General features: G+C 36.8%; 1 protein-coding gene across 1 annotated transcript in view; it reads left to right on the top strand.

Moving 5' to 3' along the window:
• The window catches only part of grb10a (growth factor receptor-bound protein 10a), a 62,233-nt gene that overhangs the window by 31,871 nt on the left and 10,382 nt on the right, over window positions 1-19,980 (top strand). Inside the window, exons 6-7 of the mRNA XM_079879513.1 lie at window positions 16,149-16,305; window positions 18,590-18,705. Of these exons, the coding sequence (XP_079735639.1) occupies window positions 16,149-16,305; window positions 18,590-18,705 (273 nt within the window). The remainder of the gene's footprint in view (window positions 1-16,148; window positions 16,306-18,589; window positions 18,706-19,980) is intronic.

Here is a 19,980-nt window from a genome sequence, read left to right as displayed (position 1 = left end):
GAGAGAGAGTGCGTGCGCGCGACTGGGTCTCTCTCTCTCTGCTCGTTCTTTCAGTTAAACATGCGCACTGTCACAAGCGCGGCAGTTCATTTACATTAGACGGTGTAATGAAGCGTGTGGGTTACTACATCCAACAACCGAACATTTTAACTTACCCTCTCGTAACTTCTGCATCTTTTAGCTTGGACTACAAAATTGCAGCGAGAAATGAAAATGGCGGATTGCTCGAAGTGTTGGGCTGGAAGTCAATGTCCTTATTTGGCAGTTCCACTGCAAATACTGTGACGTAATAGTTCACAAAACGTCATAGACAACAGAAAAATCGGAACAGGTTGAAAAATAAGGCCAAAACAGAATATAAAGATATCAACGAAGCACCTGAAGAGAATAATTTCAACTTTTCTGTACTTCTAAACACCCCAAATATACAACAAAATGCATTTAAGTGTTAAAAAATGGTTTTAGCATGATATGTCCCCTTTAAATTAAAAAAAAGGCAAAAAACAACAATATGGTACTGCCAATTTTTTATATAATCCAGTGAATATTATGTGATGTATCTCTTTTATTTGGAACTTCAGGGACACAGACCAAAAGATAAGACCATTCATAATAAACGAATAAGTCTGGCATCGGTGCACAAACAGTTTCAAATTACCCGAGTGAGTAAAAACAGTAAATCTAATATTATAAACAGTGTCCAGACTCTAAATCCTGATTGGATGAGACATAATGCAAGTTAAACAGCCAATGTACGTCGGATGAATTCTACATTAATGTGACAAGTTGCAACATGGTTTTTCCTCATCTTGACTTTTTTTTTGGACACGTTCTGCTCTGTATTTTCAAATTACTCCATTGCTGCTTCCCAATTCACCTATTTATACTATGCCCTAAATGTACTGTTTTTGTGAAGAAAAAGTACATGCATTTGAGTGTATAGCAGAAGAGTAGGCAAGCTTTGCTGATTTTCTGAGCGAGTCGAAGTGAACTGTGGCACTAATAGAGTCTCACGAACATGCACGTCGTGCTGCCTTGCAAAGACCAATGACAAGAATTTCATTAAATACATTTAAAGTTTGATTTATTTTTCACCAAACCCCATCTTGTACCCCCAGAACACTTGGAATATACAGTTTTTGCATTCTGTGACACTTGTCTTTTTTTTTTTATTAAAAAGCTTGATGCCGATCGCAATTTACTGCCATTATATGGATGAGCGCAAGTGGAACATTTGTGTTTTTAAATTCTCCTTTTGTGATTCATAAAACAAAGAAGGGCATACAGCATTAGAACAACACCAGGGTGAGTAAATGATGACTTAATTTTCATTTTAGGGTGAACTATCCCTTTAAACATTGGTCTCGCATATCCGCCATGTTTGTAGTTTTTAACACATTTTATTAGTGTTTGTAGTTCTGATCGAATCCTCGTCCAACACGCAATGGTCTGTGAGCAATATTAGCCATTAGAGTGTGCAAGGATCTGCACTTCAAATTCTAACCAGAAATAGTATACCAACCGGGTATCTGGAATACTAGTTTTAACTATGGTTTAGGACACACTAATTCTAATGTTGAATACTATTTAGGGTGGATGGTATGCGAATTGGATTGCAGCATGTTTCTTCATCACTATAGCAACATTTTTAACTTCTGGCACATTTCTTTGAACTGACACGATACCTATATTTATTTATTTTTTAATATCATGATTATCATTAATACGGTAAATCGTGACACCCCTAGTTTCTGATCTTCGTTCATGCCAAGTGTGCCGCGCACGTCCTGAAAAATGAAGCATTTCGATCGCCCCCTGATGGCTGGTTGCAGTATAGGTTATAAACCCTGCCCTCTACATGTAATCGTATGGAATGTGGCGTAATCAGCTTTGACCATTTCTAGGATCTTTTTTGGCTTAATTTTTCTACAGCAGTGGAGATGTCTCGTGCATGCATCTTTCATTTTTTTTTACAGTCTATGGTTAATCATTTGTTCCTAGTAGTTCTGAATAAATTCATGTCAGTTATGTTGTTTTTTACGGAGCCCCTAAAAGGATTTGTTTGTGGGGGGGGAAAAATTAGAAGGGAGGAAAAATATATTTCCAAACTTTTGTGTTGCCCTGAGAAACTTTGCTTTCCCCAGAGAAACTTTGCATTCGCTTGCAAAGAACTCAAAAGTTTTGCGAGAAAACTGCAAGTTTCTCGGGGGAACACAAACATTTCCCGTTTCCATCACCAAGACCCTTTAGGAGCTCTGTAGTTTTTAAGGGTTTTTGAAGGTTACACTTCCAGTAAGCATGGCTGCAGATGGTTGGCAATACTGATTGGGTATTATTTTGAACATGATATTACTACTGAAGAATGCAGCAGATGGGTTATGCACACATATGGTTTCTTAATGATCTCATGAGGATTGTCTGACCCTAGTGACCGGCGGGCATCAGACAGAACTGGCCAGGCATTGGCAGGCATGGCGTAGGCACATTATGCATTGCTCAATGTAGTTAGTAGTCTCTTGCTGAGCGTGGGAATGGAATAAATGCTGCTGCTGTTTGTGATACTGACAGTGCGTTAGTGTGATTATAATCAGGTGCTTGAGATCTCTGTCAATATGCGTCACAAAGATGGAATCTTTTGTAATTTCTTGTGCATGCTCCACAGAGGTCTTTCTGTATGTGTGTTTATCTGAGCGGCTTTGTATTTATACTGGCACTGCCCTCAGACTAGACAAGATAACACACTGCCTGGATCTGCAACTGAAATCATACACTCCGTCTTGCACAAATACATGCATAACAGATTGAATCTGAGTTTTTGGACTATACTATGATGTATGGATTTACAACTCTATTGTGGATTCTTAAAAAGTATTTAGACACGGAAGCCACTCTTGTGTGTAACAAAATATCAAACCAATATAAAAACAATATATGAACTTGCTTTTCAAGCAAGTTCATTTCAGAAGTTGAAGTTAAAATTCTCAAATGCTCAAAACTTCTCAAAACTTGCTTGAAAAGCTATAAAACTGAACTTGAGATCAGATCACATTGAGCTAACTTTTGGAGGATTCTAGGATTCCTCTTCTGGACTGATGGTCCACATTTCACTTAAGTTCACATAACTTAATTTTTTCAACTATGCATAAAGTTTATTACTTAATACTTTTAAGACAACGGGTTTCCTCACTTTAAGTAATAAACTTGATGCGTAGTTGAATAAATTAAGTTATGTGAACTTGACAATTCCACATAACTTAATTTTTTCAATTAAGCATGGGTTTCCTTTTTTTAAGGTAAGTCAACTGATCACTTTTTAAAGTGTTGGCATATTTTAAAATAATTTCTCAGGTCCATTCGGTAAAAGCACATTTATTTAAAATGACCGTAGACCTGAGGTTACAAATATCAGACCCGACCAGCGAACAGTGTCCAAGGCACCAATTTGGTTTCAGGGCAGATCTCAGGTTTTTTGGATCGAAGTGGACCTTTGAACACCTCAAATTTGAATGCCCTGTAGATTACTTTGGATAGAAGCATCTCCCAAATTCATAAACGGTAAGACCGTTAGGACCGCCCACAGTAAGACCATAAGGAAATAAATGGGGTCAATTCTGTTGCATGTCGACTTTTCCGAGTGGTGTGTGTGCTTGTTTAAAAATTGCACGAGCGCACAGGTCCACCGCAGTGGGATTAATTAGGATTCGCTAGATTTTCTTATTTACTTCTTTATTTATGTGTCAGCTTTCCCATCATGCACATACAAAAATACGTAATTTCTGTGCATGAGTGATCCATCTCTGATGTAGTAACTCGAGTTTCAAGCACTGAACCTGCCGTGAACTCTGCTGGATTCTGCGAGCGAGTGATTAATGGCGGTGAGCCAGAGCGTGGAGCCGCAGGGGGTGCGTGTCTGTGAGTTTGTGTACAGTGCGAATAGACACCAGGCCCTGAAGATGCTCGTAAAAGTCAGACCAAAAAGTGACAAGTGATTGAGTGCTAGCAACACACAAAGTTAGTGTGTAAGCAACAGTGACACCTAATGTGTTTGTTGAACTAGTCGTCTTTGTTTTCAGTCTGTCTGGATTTTTGGAACATACACATAGCAATAAATCAAAAGAATGAACATGGCAAAACATACCATACATCAGCTATTATATTTAAATTTAGGTATACATGCAGAGAGAGAACCGAATGTTCAGGCTGTTGGCTTGGGTTCTGATTTGAGAATGATTGTCACACTATCTTTTTTTCTGAACGACATCATCAATATTGACTTACAAGGATGGAGAAATTTGCAGGCTTTGAGAAATATTTATATACCATTTATATACTATTATAGTTTTAATAAATATTATGAATTAGTTTTTGTTTTTATATTTTTCATTTTAATTAGTAGTAATTGTTCTTTTTTTTGTTATTTTATAAAAAAAAGTCTTTCTTTATTTCAGTTTTTATTTTAGTGCATTGTTAAACTAAATGAAAATGATGAATGTTGTAAAATAAGGTTTAATTTTTTTGACATTTTTATTTTATTTAATTTCTTTCTTTTTTTAAAACAAGATGTATTTCATTTCAAGTAACAAAAATATGTTTATGGTTTTAGTTTTAGATAACTGTAATATTAATTTAGTTAACCTAGTTTTAGTTTAGTTGTGAAACAGTTGGGCTGGTTATCAGGTTCAAACCCTTTAGTTTATTGTAATTTAGCTTGCAAAACTTGATGTTTTCTGAGAATTTTCTGACTCATCACATATTCTCTTTAGATCATGTTTGAGATATTTCATTGAGTTTTGTTCTTTGCCTTTTTGCTTCTGAAGAAGGCCACATCTAATTTGTAAAAGAACCCTTTGTCTACCATGTCCTCACTTATAGTCTTTAAACAGCAGTTCTCAAACTAGCTTTGCTTTGATGATAGGGTGACATTTGTTAACTTATAACTGAGCTCAACTGCTTCGAGCAGCATGGGACAACTTTTTTTTAGTCTATCTTGTCCTCGGGATGTTGCAGTCAGCTGACAAGACTTTGCACGCATGCTTTGCATGATTGGAAAAAAAACGAATTTCTCTGTCATCTTTCTTGCTCTTCGAATGGCTCTTTTCATTGTGTGCAAAGAGAGTGTAAGATAATGTACAATCCGTAAGCTATCTCTGTCATATTAACCAACATGCACAGTGTGCATATACAATTGGATGATTGTTTCGGTTGTATTTTAGGTTTCCTCGCGTGTTTACCCAAAACATTTGTCTTGCGATCGGCTTGTTTGCGCTGTTCCATTTCACATCCATCCAACACTCCCCCGAGATGGGAAGCATTTCTAAGAAGCTTGTTACGAATTCAAATGGTAAATTTCACATGTGAATATATGGGTGTTGTAGTTTCTATATTCTTCTTTACCTGATCTGAAACGCATACAGTTGTTTTTACAGTATTTGAGGCTTGGTCAGTCACGCTTATGTGTTTAAGGTAAGGCTGCAAGTGGCAAAGGTCACGCAGTTCAATTCACATGCATTTATGTAGCATGTTTAACAATAGTGAATGTCGCAAATTAGCTTTTCTGGGTGTGTTGCTTAAAATCCTTGTGAGTCAGCACAAAGTAATTGGCACAGAAACATTTGTGAAATTGACGGTTTATGAATGTGGTATTGTCTGGCCATGAGAAGTTGCATTTAAATCCTTTCTTTTATTTCAATAGGCAGATGAATGTTTATATATAGTTAAGTACACAGTATGTATCTTGTATATGTATGTATATACATATATTCAATATATATGTATATTGAATGTTAATTTATAATTATACTAATGCATTTTTTACATTTCTGGTTGTAAATAATTATTCATGTATCATGGACAAAGATGAATAAACAATAGTATTGTTTATCATTAACAATAAACAGTAGTATAGTTGTACATTTTAGGAAAATATTAATATTAGTTACTGTTTCTGCTGTCATGAACTAACAATGAACATATCACTTTTAAACTTTGTTAACTTTTAGAATTTCCAACTTTAGTGTTATTAGTATATATAGAAATTAACATTAATGTGGATGCCAAAATATTGCGTTTAAACAAACATTTTTTTTAACTCAATCTAAAAACCATTATAAGGTCGATTTTGATCCGCTATTTGTAATAAGATAAAATATACAGGGAAATTTTACTGTGGTCTTGGTTATTATTGTGGAATAAATGTAAGAAAGCTTTAAAAGTTAACTAACTAACTTGAGAAATGTACTTCAGATTAATAAATAAGTAATTAATAAACATTAGTTACATTGTTAATGTAACAATACAAAGTATAACCGTATTGGTGGTGGTGGTGGTTGTTGTTTTCCTGAAATTGTAAGTAATATTTATTTAACCTGAAAACCGGAACATGAATTTATTTAAAACATTTAAAGGAGTCATAACCTAGTATTACCTTGGATACCTACTGCTGTATTATAGTCTTTCAGGCCCTTCTAAAAAAGAAAAGTGGAAAAAAAATAAACACAGAGCTCCTCAGACCCTTATTTCTGAAGGCATTATTGTCTCGCGAGATCTGATGCGATATTTTGGCTGTCGTGGACGGTCATTTTAATAATGCAAATGAGGGGCGCGTTGATTGGTGGCAGGAAGGAGGGGGGTTGACAACGCAGGTAACGCTTTAGCATATCATTCCAAAATGACATCATGGCGCATGTTATGAATGAACCCGACCAGGGGTGCGTTTCCCGAAAGCATCGTTGGCCAACTATGGTCGCAAGTTCCGTCATTACCAATAACGTTAGAGTTCAATGGACATTGTGATGAACTTGCGACCATAGTTGGCCAATGATGCTTTCGGGAAACGCACCCCTGGCCGCGACCGGCAATATACAATAGCCGAATTCATGATGATCTCAGTCATTTGTTGTTTGCAAAGTAACGTTAGCAGCCATTCCCCATGTTTACCTCGAAGCTAATACTCCCGCTAGCATACAATAGCCGCATTAGCAGTTAGCTGCTGTTTGTTACACACAGTAGATCAATAAAAACTCAGTCTTACCGTTTCAATTTCAGGCAAGTCTCTGATGGTTGGAATTGCACCTTTTTCCAAACAGAGCTTCGAGGCCAACTTCGCCTGATATTGCCCCAAATTTGTGTATGATTCCTGTGTGAAATGTTTAGCGCAGACTCCTAACGATAAGCCAGTTGAAAGGGTTGTTGGGACAGCGTCATTAAAAATGAATTTCATCCACTGGTCCCTGATAGTTTGGTCCGTTTTTGGTAGAGAAAACACATTTACATGTTGTTTGTGGCAGTCAACCACAGAGCAACTCAGGTGTGTACTCGTTTCTCCATCTTTCTCGACTGAACTGAATATGAGGGGGAGAGGGGCGGGCTTCCCGCGGCATAGGTTTGCGGTGTCCATATATGGTATATCCTGCCCCGTCATGACGTCAAGACGGGGCTGAAATCAAAATCTCGTATTTGAGTGCGCGTGCACGCGCGCTGGTTTATTTACCCTGAGGTAAACAAACGCTTCACTTTTAAATATCGGCTTCCCGGCCAGTGTATAATCGTTAGGCAATCATAACATACATTGATTCTCGTGGAAAAGTGAAAATTGCAGGTTATGACTCCTTTAAAAAACAGTGATGACTCCTTTTAAGAATGCCACTGGTAAAACCTTACTAACCTACCATCTGAGTCATATTGATAAGTTTGATTTTACAAAGACTTTGAATCTGCGTAGTAAAAAACAGAGTGTCATGTAGTTGATTTGAGTAGAGTGATGCACATGCTGAATTTAAACACTGTTTGGACCCATCACACCACTGACAATCCACATTTGTTTACCTGTCTTTTGAGTCACGCTGGTTGTGAGAACCACTTTGCATTCTTAGTTCACGCAGTCAAACAAACTAAAATGCCCCATTTAGCAGAAGCTTTGCCAAAAATCTCCTCCCAGGTGACCCAGTAAATGTTCGTGCTGTGAAATGAGACACCGTCACAGTGGAGTTTAATACGTCTCTGCGTGTGGATCCTGTCTCCACCCTAGTGTACACTCAACACCAGTTTGCTTCGATTTGTGTGCCAGAGCCTTAGGACACACTGCAAAACACGCACACACAGTCAGCTGACTGCAACACCAACCCTCGAGAGATGACATGACCCAACATTACTAAAAACATCAGCATGAGAAAATAATCCTCTCCTCAGACTACCCTTGTCCCACTTGAGTCTTTATTCTTCTTGACTGCTATCTTTATGTCTGGTGTTTTGTTGTCAGTTAATTGGAAAATTACATTTTAGGAGAATCAATGTACCAACTCATGATGTTTGCTGGAGTGATGTGGACACCGAGTCCTTGTGCCAGACACGAATATATAATATATCAGGGCCGGAATTTCGTTTTATTCTACAATAGAATAAAGATACAAATGAAATAAAGAGAAACGTTTTTTGGGTAGGTCTAACACTAGTATTCAGGTACAGAAATACTACAGAAACTGAATAAAGTAATCAAATGTAAAATGACACTGGATAGTCTTTTAGTACTGTATAAATTAAATACATAGGCTATTAATCCCAATTCCTCACAATTAAAGCCATCTTTTGTGTTTTTTGTTGTTTTATCAACATTAATGACAGACACATATAAGGCTGCTGTCACTTTAAGAGCTAGTGCACGGATCCATTATACTGTTACACGTGGTTTTCTTTCTCAATTGTTTGTTTTTGACCGTTTAAGCGCAATAATTGTACTTTATATCCATCCATATATAATGAGCATCTGGGTCATGACAAACAAATAAGTATTTGAAAACATGCATTGCATTCTCTGTAGCCTTTTGTTAAATATGCTTAAAAATGCCAAATGTGGATTAAAACTCAGTAATAGATCATTTGGGATACTTTTATATTATATACAGCATTATAATGTGCAGTGAAATTCCAAAGTCTGAAACCATAATAAGCTTAATCTATCTAACATTATACCTGGCTAACTAACTTCATATCATTTTTGCTGATAATATAAGTTGTGATAAAAATCTTTGTATTGAATTAGAAACTAATGTAAAAACACTAACTAACTTTATAACTTTCTAATTAATTTGATATTTGTCTAACTAAACCAAATACTTGTCTTTCTAACTAATGTTACTGTATATACATCTAGAATTCAATTTATTTAAATTACGTTTTTAGGATTTCTTTCTTTAAGTTCTTAGCTTCTCAAAAATTGTCGCGTCGATAATATAATTTGTAATAAAAATCTTTTTATTACATTAGAAACTAATGTAAAACATGTTTTTACTAATGATCTCAGATTTTTTAAATCCCCTTACATCAGTAGTGTATATATATATATGTGTATATATATATATGATTATACAGTATTTCTCATACAGTATATGGGTCTTTATATGCTCCATGAGTCCTAGTGTTTGTATTTGGTTATAAAAATGTGGTAAATATTCACCTCTCCAGTTGAAGATGGTTTCACTCTACTGTTTGATATGCAAATGTTGAACAGAAAATGCATCTTGCGGCAAAAGTATCCTGTTTATCTGTTTTTATTCTTTATTCATTCGGTTTCCACTTGCTGATAAACTGTCAAACATGTCAGGTTGCACAAATCTCTCTCTCTCTCTCTCTCTCTCTCTCTCTCTCTCTCTCTCTCTCTCTCTCTCTCTCTCTCTCTCTCTCTCTCTCTCTCTCTCTCTCTCTCTCTCTCTCTCTCTCTCTCATTTCTCTCTCTCTCTCTCTCTCATTTCTCTCTCTCTCTCTCTCTCTCTCTCTCTCTCTCTCTCTCTCTCTCTCTCTCTCTCTCTCTCACTGACTGGCACCTCTCCTCTCCATGAAACCTGAAACTTCCAAAACTGTCACTAAAGTTTATCCCCTGAGATCTCTAAACAAAGGTGTGTGTGTATGAATGTCAGGGCAGGTTATATTTTTTTGCTTGTGTGAATGTGGATTTTAACAGTACGTTTGTGATGTCATCGAAAGGCAGGTTCACATAGAGTTCAGTTATCTGTGGGTTGTATTAATGCATGTGTTTGAGTGTACACGTGTGCGTCAGACGTGTGGGGTTGAAATTGAATTTGCTGTCTAGTTAGGTAATAAGAGTGAGGTGACTGATCGCAGCACACAGGTCTGTTCAGAAATAAACACATTTGGGCTGTTTTACTTGGCAGCCACAGGTCTCTCGCACTTCTTACAATTTTTTTTACTCTAGCTTAGACAGGGTGAATTGTAAAAATCTTAAAACATTATTTCCTTTTAGAATATTTGAGTTGGCTGGAAAAAAAGCATAATTTTCACATGACTTCTTACCTAAGCAAAGTATATATATCATAATGCAGGGCTTCCCAAACTTTTTAGAGGGTTGTCGTACACCCTGCGCCATTTTAACCCCCTCTCTTCCACTTAAACTGCAGTCTCACCTTTTCCATTAAGGGACAATATTTGACCCTTAAATTGATTTTACCAAATTAAATGCATGTGTCATGTCTTATGTCAAATTCTTAATTCCATTAATATAATTATTAATATAATAAATAAAGCAATAATTTACTAATTTCAATCAAATGAAATAATTATCAACAAAAGCCACCTTTGCACTGCAGTGAAGCTGCATTTAGATGTATTTTCACACAGTTTAATCCTGCTCAGAGGATGGCATGAATTCAATTACAATAGAACCAATCATATTTTAAATAAATGTTCAATAGAGTGTATATGAATAGAATAGAATGCATCATGAAATGATGGTAAAACAAAGTGATGGTTTTAAATATTAAACTAAAAGCACCAGTAGGTGGTGGCAAGTCACTACTGTCTTAATAAACAAGTCATCAATTAATTAATTAATTTAGCAAGCAAGAGGCTGTATTTAATGGGTCATTGAATCATTGACTCTTCCCATTCGTTCACTAACAAAACCCCACTGTGTGTTGAACGTGTTTTGCTGTGGCTTTTATTAGAACTATTATTTTGTTGCAAAATAGAGCAAACAATATTGACAATACTATTTAAAATTTAGGCTACATCACTTAATAATATTACCTTTTTGTTTGATGAACTGTTGTTTAAAATCAGTCATGTGGATATTCTGGAAAAATTGCATTCTTGCTCGAATAATATGAAGAGTTCAGATACAAAAGCCTCTAAGTGCCATCTGAAATTTTCTTTTAGAATGATCGTTTTTATCAAGCTTGTATATTTAAGTTCAATAATTTCACTTAAATGACGATTAATAGGTAATCTTCGTTGCCATTTAAGTGAAATTGCTGAACTTAAATATACGAGCTTGATAAAAATGATCATTCTAGAAGAAAATTTCAAATGGCACTTTTTGCATCTGAACTCTTCATATATTGTCAACATAAAAAAAAAAAGAAGAGTGTTTGAGTCTTAACTCTTTCCCCGCCATGCACGGAATTTTCCGTCATTTATGAGACAACGCTTCCCTGCCAGTGACGGAATTTTCCGGCTTTCCGTGTTTCCGGTTGGGAGCGCTATTACACAAAGAGTACAGAATCTCTGGATCAAAACACAGGTGAAAAAGAAGCAGAAACAAGCGATAGCATTAGCATATGTAAAGCAGATGCATGTAAAATAATGCGATCATCAACATTTAAACAGCATATAAATCAAAACTGCCTAATGTTAATGAATGAAATGCCAACCCAGGACGAGGTGTAGGACTGTAGTTTCGGGGGTGTTGATGGACTCAATCTACTCCATCTGTGTTTTGGTGGTCATTCTGAATCCCATCCAGATGTAGTCTTTGACAAAAACGCTATTTTCTCAGCTTTTTGCTCAAAATGTTGCTTTTTTATGAAACTTTCCCACATTCAGGTGTTGATAAAAAAATAATACATGAAGCTTTTTTCAGGGTCTGTTCTTTCATTTGATTGCATGTTCAGATATTCACTCAACAAAATATTCTGGGGGCCATGAAACTTTTGTGAAAATGATCAAAAATGCTGGCGCTGGCTGGAAACTTTTTAAAAACGCTAGCTGGGAAGAGTTAAATCGATGTCTATGCACAGTCTGTGTCTATTTGTTCTTTATGCTAGCAAGCGCTAAACCCCCACTTTTACTCGAGTACAAATGTACATTGTCAAGAATGGCAGTAATGTAGCGCAATTTGCTAAAGCAACATACTCTGCACGCAAATTATCAGATGCACGCTTTTTGTGTGGATGGCGTCAGTTTTCACCGCAACGGGTAATTTGTTTGGATGTCATGTATTTGACCTTTTACGGCATGACCATTTTCCTGTTTTTACACTAGAGGTGGCATTCTGCCTGTTATTTAGGTACACGTGCTCGTTTTAATGTTATTTTAAGGTGGGGTCGAATTAAATGAACGACAAAACTCAGCATTTTGTTTGCGTACCCCAGTTTGGGAACCACTGTTAGAATGGAAACGGGTACATATCATAATGAAAACAGGTGACTGGTTAAGTTAGGTTGACCATTTCCGGTAACCACTCTCTTATTCAGTTCTGATAGCTCATATTTCTTGTTTTCGATGTATTTGGTCTTCCACTGTGAAGGTCAGTCTTGCTACAGTGTTAGTGTGCTGTGGCCAGTCAATTTAATTGTTGTCTTATCCATGTGTTCATGTATGCATCTGTGTGCTTGTGAGCATAGCCAGTGCTTAGTTTGCTTTTCTAGTGTTGTATCCATACAAATACAATTTGTTCCTCTCTCTTTCATTTCGGCATGTTTGAAAGCTGTTTACGGAAGAGCTTCTATGCTCCAATTGGTCATTGTCACAGATGTGACGGTAATATTTAAAAAATATTAAATATGCTTTCTCTCGTGACCTTGTGAATCTATCTATTGATCTATCTGTCTATCACTCTATTGGTCTATCTGTCTGTATAGCTGTGTATATTTTATATATATATAGATATAGATAGATTAGATAGATAGATATAGATATAGATATATAGATATATATATAGATAGATATAGATAGATATATAGATATAGATAGAGATATAGATAGAGATAGAGAGAGATATAGATATAGATAGAGATAGATATAGATATATAGATAGATATAGATATATATATAGATATATATATAGATATATATAGATGTGTGTGTGTATATATATATATATATATATATATATATATTATATTATATATATTATATTATATTATATATCACAGAACATATATACAGAACATGTATGTATGTTCTGTGATATATTATATATATAATATATCACAGAACCTAATGTATCGTAAGTATTGGCCATTTACTGTGACCTCCATTCTATTCTTGGATTATCTCTTCCCCCTTATACAAACTGTGAACAATGCTCGGACAACCCTCTATTAACTCCCAACAAACACTTTGTTGCCATGTGACCCTCAGAATGTTTGCAAAACCTTTATTTAACATTTAAAGATCCTCCCATGTGACCGGCAGAGGCTGGACAGAGCAGTGCAGAGCAAACGTTTGCTCGGAGCCACATGACTATAAGGATGCGTTTAAACAACATTGGGTAAACGCTCTTAAAATCGTAAAGCTTGTAGAAAATAGCATTTACGGCAGTAGAATGGTGCATGTATAACTCAGCATGAGCAATGAAACAATGCTCTGCAAACAGTTCCCACTGCTATAATGGTCTTGCCAATAACTCAACCCCCAACATCCTTTTCTTCATGGTGTCGAGTCAGATTACATGATACAGTTGTCTCCCGTCTGAGACGACAGAATGGTGTGTTTTAGAATTTGTTTTTATTCTTTAACACACTTAAAGTGAACGTACATATTTCAAATAGTGAGAAAATGGTATTGAGTTTGTTCCGTATGAGAAAGAGAATCACTCATTTTAGTGAAGTGTTGTGGGAGGAGGGATTTTGCTGGGATTTGGCCTCTGTTGTGTGTGTTTAAGAAACACTCTCCAGTTGAGATATGCTGAGTTTTGAGAAAAAGAGAGGGAAAGGTTTTCTTTGGCTGTGGAGTTCAAAGACAAACTTCAGGGGGGAAATGGGAGTGAAAAAAAAGAATGAGAACAAAATCTCACTCTGTGTGTGTGTCGTGAGAGCTGGATGTGGAGCTCTGTCTCAAGGCTTTCTGAGAATTTGAAACTTTGACAGAAGCCAAGGCAAAGTTTGATGTGGGGGAGAAAGAGAGAGTTAGGTTGAGGGAAAAGAGAGAGGGAGAGACAAAGGAAGGGATGATGAAAGGTAAGGGGAAGAGGGAGATAAAAATGGAAGGAAAGAAAGAATTGTGGTTGTTGGATGTGCCTGATGCTTTAGTACATATGTAATATAATGACAAATGAAATGAACATAAATTATTCACTATTTATTTTGCTTTCTTGTTCCGTATTATTCCATAAAATGTATGTATTTTTTATTACATTTAAAATAGGAAATAATAAAGTAAGATAATCATAATTTTTTTTAAATGCTTATTAATATATTAAGCAAATATCAGTTGATTAAACAGTTAATTATCATTATCAGTTGATTAATCAGTAATCTTGCCTATGTTATTTTTGTTGAAACTTGAAAGTTAAATACCAGTAATCAAATTATTTTATTACTTTATCTATTCTATATTTATATTCTTTTTACTTTATTATTGATATTTGTTATCATATCTTGATATGTGTTATTGTAAAGCAGTTTTTAGAAAGCATGTTTCATGTCGAAATAAACGAAATAATATTATCAGTCACATAATCCATGTTGTATATTTAAATGAGATGTGACTGCAAGACGGCCTCAGTCCCCATTCATTTTCCTTGTTGAGGTTGCTCTTTCCCATAATATATATTTTTATTTCATGGTAGAATAAAAGTTATACATGTTTGGAAAAACTAAATGATGTAAGTGAAGAAACAATTTTCATTATTGGCTGAACGATCTATTTAATATAGAGAAACCTAGTGTAGCAGTTTTATTAACAAATTGAAGCACTAGTCATCTCTCTCCGTTTCTCTCTCACCTATACTTTCTTTCTCGCAGCTTAATCCACTGGAGTATTGTAAGGCACAAGCTGCTTGTCAGCTGAGTGTCTCTCCCTTCTTTCTTTCTCTCTCTCTCTCTCTCTCTCTCTCTCTCTCTCTCTCTCTCTCTCTCTCTCTCTCTCTCTCTCTCTCTCTCTCTCTCTCTCTCTCTCTCTCTCTCTCTCTCTCTCTCTCTCCCTCCCCCGCTCTTGTTTCAGCAACTCTCTTGGTCTCATCTCAACCCTGTGCCCATTCTCAACTCCTCTCATCCTCTCGCTTTCCTTCCCTCCTCCCCTTCTTTCCTCCCTCGCCCTCCCTCTTTCTTTTTCTTTTTCTCTCACTCACTCACTCTCTCTCGCTGCGTGAGTGAGCAGAGGTTGTCTCATAGAGAAAATGCCATCGTGTTCGCCGGACTGTTGCTTGTATCAGGCAGTAGAGGTAAGACTGACAGTAACTACTTTTTCAGAAGAGAAGCGTCCTGCAGATGCCAGTCTACAGTAAAATATCAAATTTAGTCATGCAGATTATTTTTGTGCATAAATTGCACGCTACTCTGTGGGCTTCTTTCGTGATTTTAGATGGTTAAAGTGTTTGTTGAAATGTTTGCTTTTGTGGATGCATGTGTATGTTTAGGTGTGCATTTACATACATTTAAGTTACTAGTCATTTCTGTGTTGTGTGCACGGTCATTGGAAGAATTGAAAGCATTTCTCTTTCTTTTCCCTTTATCTGGGCCGTTGGCTTTGGCATTCATGTGAATTCAGCCTCTTAATGGAGTATATCCTCTTGTGCGTGCGTGCATGTTCAAGTCAGTCACGCTTATGAGAGCCGGGCTCAACCTAAACACTAAGAGTCCATGCGGATTGAGCTAAGTGCCATATAAACATTGAGATATGCATGGTATGCAAGTACAAATAAACTTTTTTTTTCCCTCCATCAAGCATAATTTTTACTCTTAGGTAACCAAAAAGTTTGTATTTGAACATATTTGTTACTTTGGATGGGTCACGCAGGACGAGCACGAGGCTAAGTTGTCAAAACACAAGCTATTGTAATTATCCCATCTGGAGCATTGTGCAAAAGTGTGTCTGTAATTGTCTGACAAATTAGACTCATTAAGAACATCGCCGTGAGGTCATATTAAGCAATGTCCGCATCTGTAATGGACATTCTGTGTATGTGTGTTGAACAGATCATCAAAGTTTTCAGCGAGGATGGTGTGGGAAAAGTTGTGGAGGTCCCTGCCGACATGACGGCCAGAGATGTGTGTCAGTTCCTGGTCTACAAGACCCACTGCCTGGATGACAACTGCTGGTCGCTAGTGGAGCATCATTCCCTGCTTGGTCTGGGTAAGCCAAGCCATCATATGTGTATGGTCTTTTTCTGCATCTGTATGATTTATTCGTGCGGCACACACCCAGTCTAGGAGGACACGCTGTTCTGTCCAGGGACACTGGGTTCCCAGTGCACTGCACTGTGTAACAGGAAATCACCTTTCAGCAAGCCCAGACTCAAAGTCTTATATACACATACTTGTTCCCCTATTAACACTTAAGCTCTTAAATGCGACATTATACATCACGCACGGCTGCGCATTTTGCAAGCGCAACAGCTCATAAGAGCGTCTAACCTGAAGGAAAGGAAAAGCGTTCACAATGCAGGTGCTTTTGAGAAAATGAGAGTAGAGAAGGCGACGTCATGAAGAACTAGTGCTTAATCTCGCCGGCAATCAATAAGGCCACGTGTGGCTGTGTGTTTCTCAGGCAGATTACAGATGAACCCTTGCCCAAATCACACTAAACAGATTTAACTCTGCCTGACCTTTAGAGATGCAGTCATTGCTCTTGTAGGGTGTTGAAAATCCCTTTGAGATTCTGAAATAATTCGGACTGACACAATCCGCTCTTTATTTGAATGCGTCTACTTTAAAGCCATCAAGGAAAGTTTTTACTTGTGCTTAGGCGCTGATCGTGCAGGTCACGTGGTGGTATGATGTCAAAATGTGACAGGGTGTGGTCTGTTTTGGTCAGCTGACATCTCTAGGGAGGCTGAGCATTATGTGGTGTAGTTGGATGTGTTTCCCTCATCACTTCTGGAGACATCAGCGTGCCAACGTTACGGAAACCTTCTAGAAACGTTGCTCTTACGTAAGCCATTAGCAGAGAGACTCTGCTGACTTTGCTGCCATCAACCCTCAGTGCAATCAAGCTAATACATGACCTCATCCCTCTGCAATGCCTCTCGCTTTCCCTCGCTTTCTCTTTCATACACAGTCATGCTCTCTCTCCTTCTCTTGTGCTCTTCTCGGAGGAGTGAATTAGCGGATGAGGGATCAGATACACAACAGATACATTAGATGGGGTTTGAGCCAGTGCTTTATTGTCTTTGACATATGAGTGATGCTATACTTAAAAAGCATAGACATTACAATATATAGTTATTTTGGATAATTTTCTCATTACAGGGCTTCACATAGTGCTGGATACTCAAGTATTTGTAACGTTTTGTTTGTGTTTGTTAACTGGTAGAGCATGCCGTTAGCAATGCCGAGGTCATGGGTTTGATTCCCAGGGAACAGGTCGTACACTAAAAAACATTATAGCTTGACTTCACTATAAGGCACTTTAGATAAAAGCTTCTGCCAAATGCAAGAATTGAAATGTAACATTTAAATGTTTAACAGGAAATTACTGTATACTTCTAAAATATTTGAATTATTAAATACAAGTATTAGAGCATGAATATATAAATCTTATATTAAATGCACTTTAATATTTGTATATGTGTGTGTGTATGTATATATATATATATATATATATATATATGTATATGTGTATATATATATATATATACACACACACACACACACACACACACACACACACACACACTAGACATTTTTCAAACAAATTATAATTATCTCACCTAAACGTTTGATCATGCAGTGCAGTTTTGTTTTTACAATGGTGCAATTATGTTACATAATAGCACTCATGCTGTTTGTGAAATTACGCCTCACAGAAGTTTTCGAATTACTTTGTAATCTATTTAATAAAGAAATTTGAATTGCGTCTCACCTCCAGCATTATAATTATTTACATGCCAGAAAGATATCGAGACACAGCCACTGCATGTCATGCCATATACCTCTCACAGCAGGCGTGCTTCTTTATGCGTCCTCAAATTGTCGATCCAATTATTAGAAGCGATTATCAGCCGATAGCGATCGGTAGCCGATCAGTTGGATAACCCCTATATTTAAACTCGCTGCTTTTTTCAGTGCCTTGTCGGTTATTGCCTTGTGTAACGTGTATTTCTCCTGTTTTCATGAATAAAGTCAGTTTTGAATATATTCCTATTTCCGTTACAATATATACATGTATAAATTTCCCCTCTCTTGGGGCTGTGGCTTAGTGGTTAGCAGAAGAAGAAAAAAAAAGACAAAGAAAAAGCTTCCCCCTGACAGACATTTTAATATTCCCACGCTTCAGAGGTCATAACTCATTCCATATGCTCTGATTCAAAGTGTTGAGCGATTTTAAAGTGATCATGTGAAAACCCATTACAGCATTAACGGCCACCATACCAGTAACTAACGTAGTTTTGATGTCATCTGTGTTTGTTTGAATACAGAGAGGTGCCTGGAAGATCATGAACTGGTGGTTGCAGTGCAGGCCTGCATGTCTCCAGAGAGCAAGTTTCTCTTCAGGAAGAACTACGCCAAGTACGAGTTCTTCAGAAACCCACTGGTAAGTTGTTGCCTAGAACAACCGCTCCCATTCAGCCCACCCATGTGTTTCCTTACCCCTCAAGACCACCACTTCAAGCTTAAATCCCTTGAAATTAAAGTCAGATTATCTTCAAAAATCTCTCTAAGAATACTTGAAACATGACCTGCAAGCTATAAATCCCTTAAATATGTAAATATGTCAAACAAACCAACAAGTTTCCACATTCTTGTTTTCCATATGCGAGAAAAAACGTCCTTGTTAATCCATTTCCAGCCATTCAAGTACAGCTTGTACATGTTCCACCTCACTAAGCAAGTAACCTGCTTTTTTAATTTTATAAGCCTGTACTCGACACCTTTTAACTGATGGCATTCGACAAGTACATTTGAACATGTGTCGTATAAGCACCTTACGGTGTGAACACTGTGAACCATTTTATCATTCTTTATAAGCCATGGACTTTTTGTACGCTTGAAAAAATAGGTTCACGCAAAGGCTTAATCTTATTTGAGCCTGTGCTTTAGTATGGTATGTACAGTATGTGTCAGTGCTTGAGGCGTCTTTGGCCCGGTTAGTCCTAGTCTATTTGACAGAGCACTTAACCTGCTCTTGGTAATCCCTGGCTTTGGCAAATGCTTAGTGCAACTCACCCAAATTAGCTTTAGATGAGTTTCAGCTTGTGCGTATGTGAATTTGTGCATGCTTCATACCATGTTCAACTGGCAAAGGGGTAAATGTCACGCCTGGATGTACTGATTATTCAAATATTTAGTTGTTGATTTAGTGTGCACACTTGATATTTTAATCATCTTTGTTGTGCACTTTTTTGTAGATTGTACACACAAAAATTATCTGTATTTTTGCCTATTTCCCATTCATTTCCTATTGCGCGACTTTTTTTTTTTTATGACCATTTAGCGTTTTTGTGTAGTCACATAGCAACTGCCGCAAAAGCCACAGAGTTTCGTACAATTCCAAAGAAGTAGCGAGGGCTAAATATAATAATATATATGAATCTATGTAAGGAGAGAAGATGATTCAGTTAAAACCTTGAAGTTGTACATTCAATCCTCAAAGTTTGTCCCATTCTTTTGCACTCTAGCAAGAATCATCTTATGTAATTACATATTTAGGAGAAAGGCATTTGATCTGGGTCAGGTGAACCTAAAAACAGCTTGATTAAATATGGGATATGGCTTCCGATTACTAATCATTCACACTAAAAGGTATTTTTAAATACTTTCTTCTGAGTTGCTGTCATATGTTCAGTGCAGACGGTCTTTTCTTACCTCT

The sequence above is a fragment of the Squalius cephalus genome, assembly GCF_949319135.1.
Source record: "Squalius cephalus genome assembly, chromosome: 8".
Classification (NCBI taxonomy): domain Eukaryota; kingdom Metazoa; phylum Chordata; class Actinopteri; order Cypriniformes; family Leuciscidae; genus Squalius; species Squalius cephalus.
This window is presented reverse-complemented; position numbering and strand designations above follow the sequence as displayed.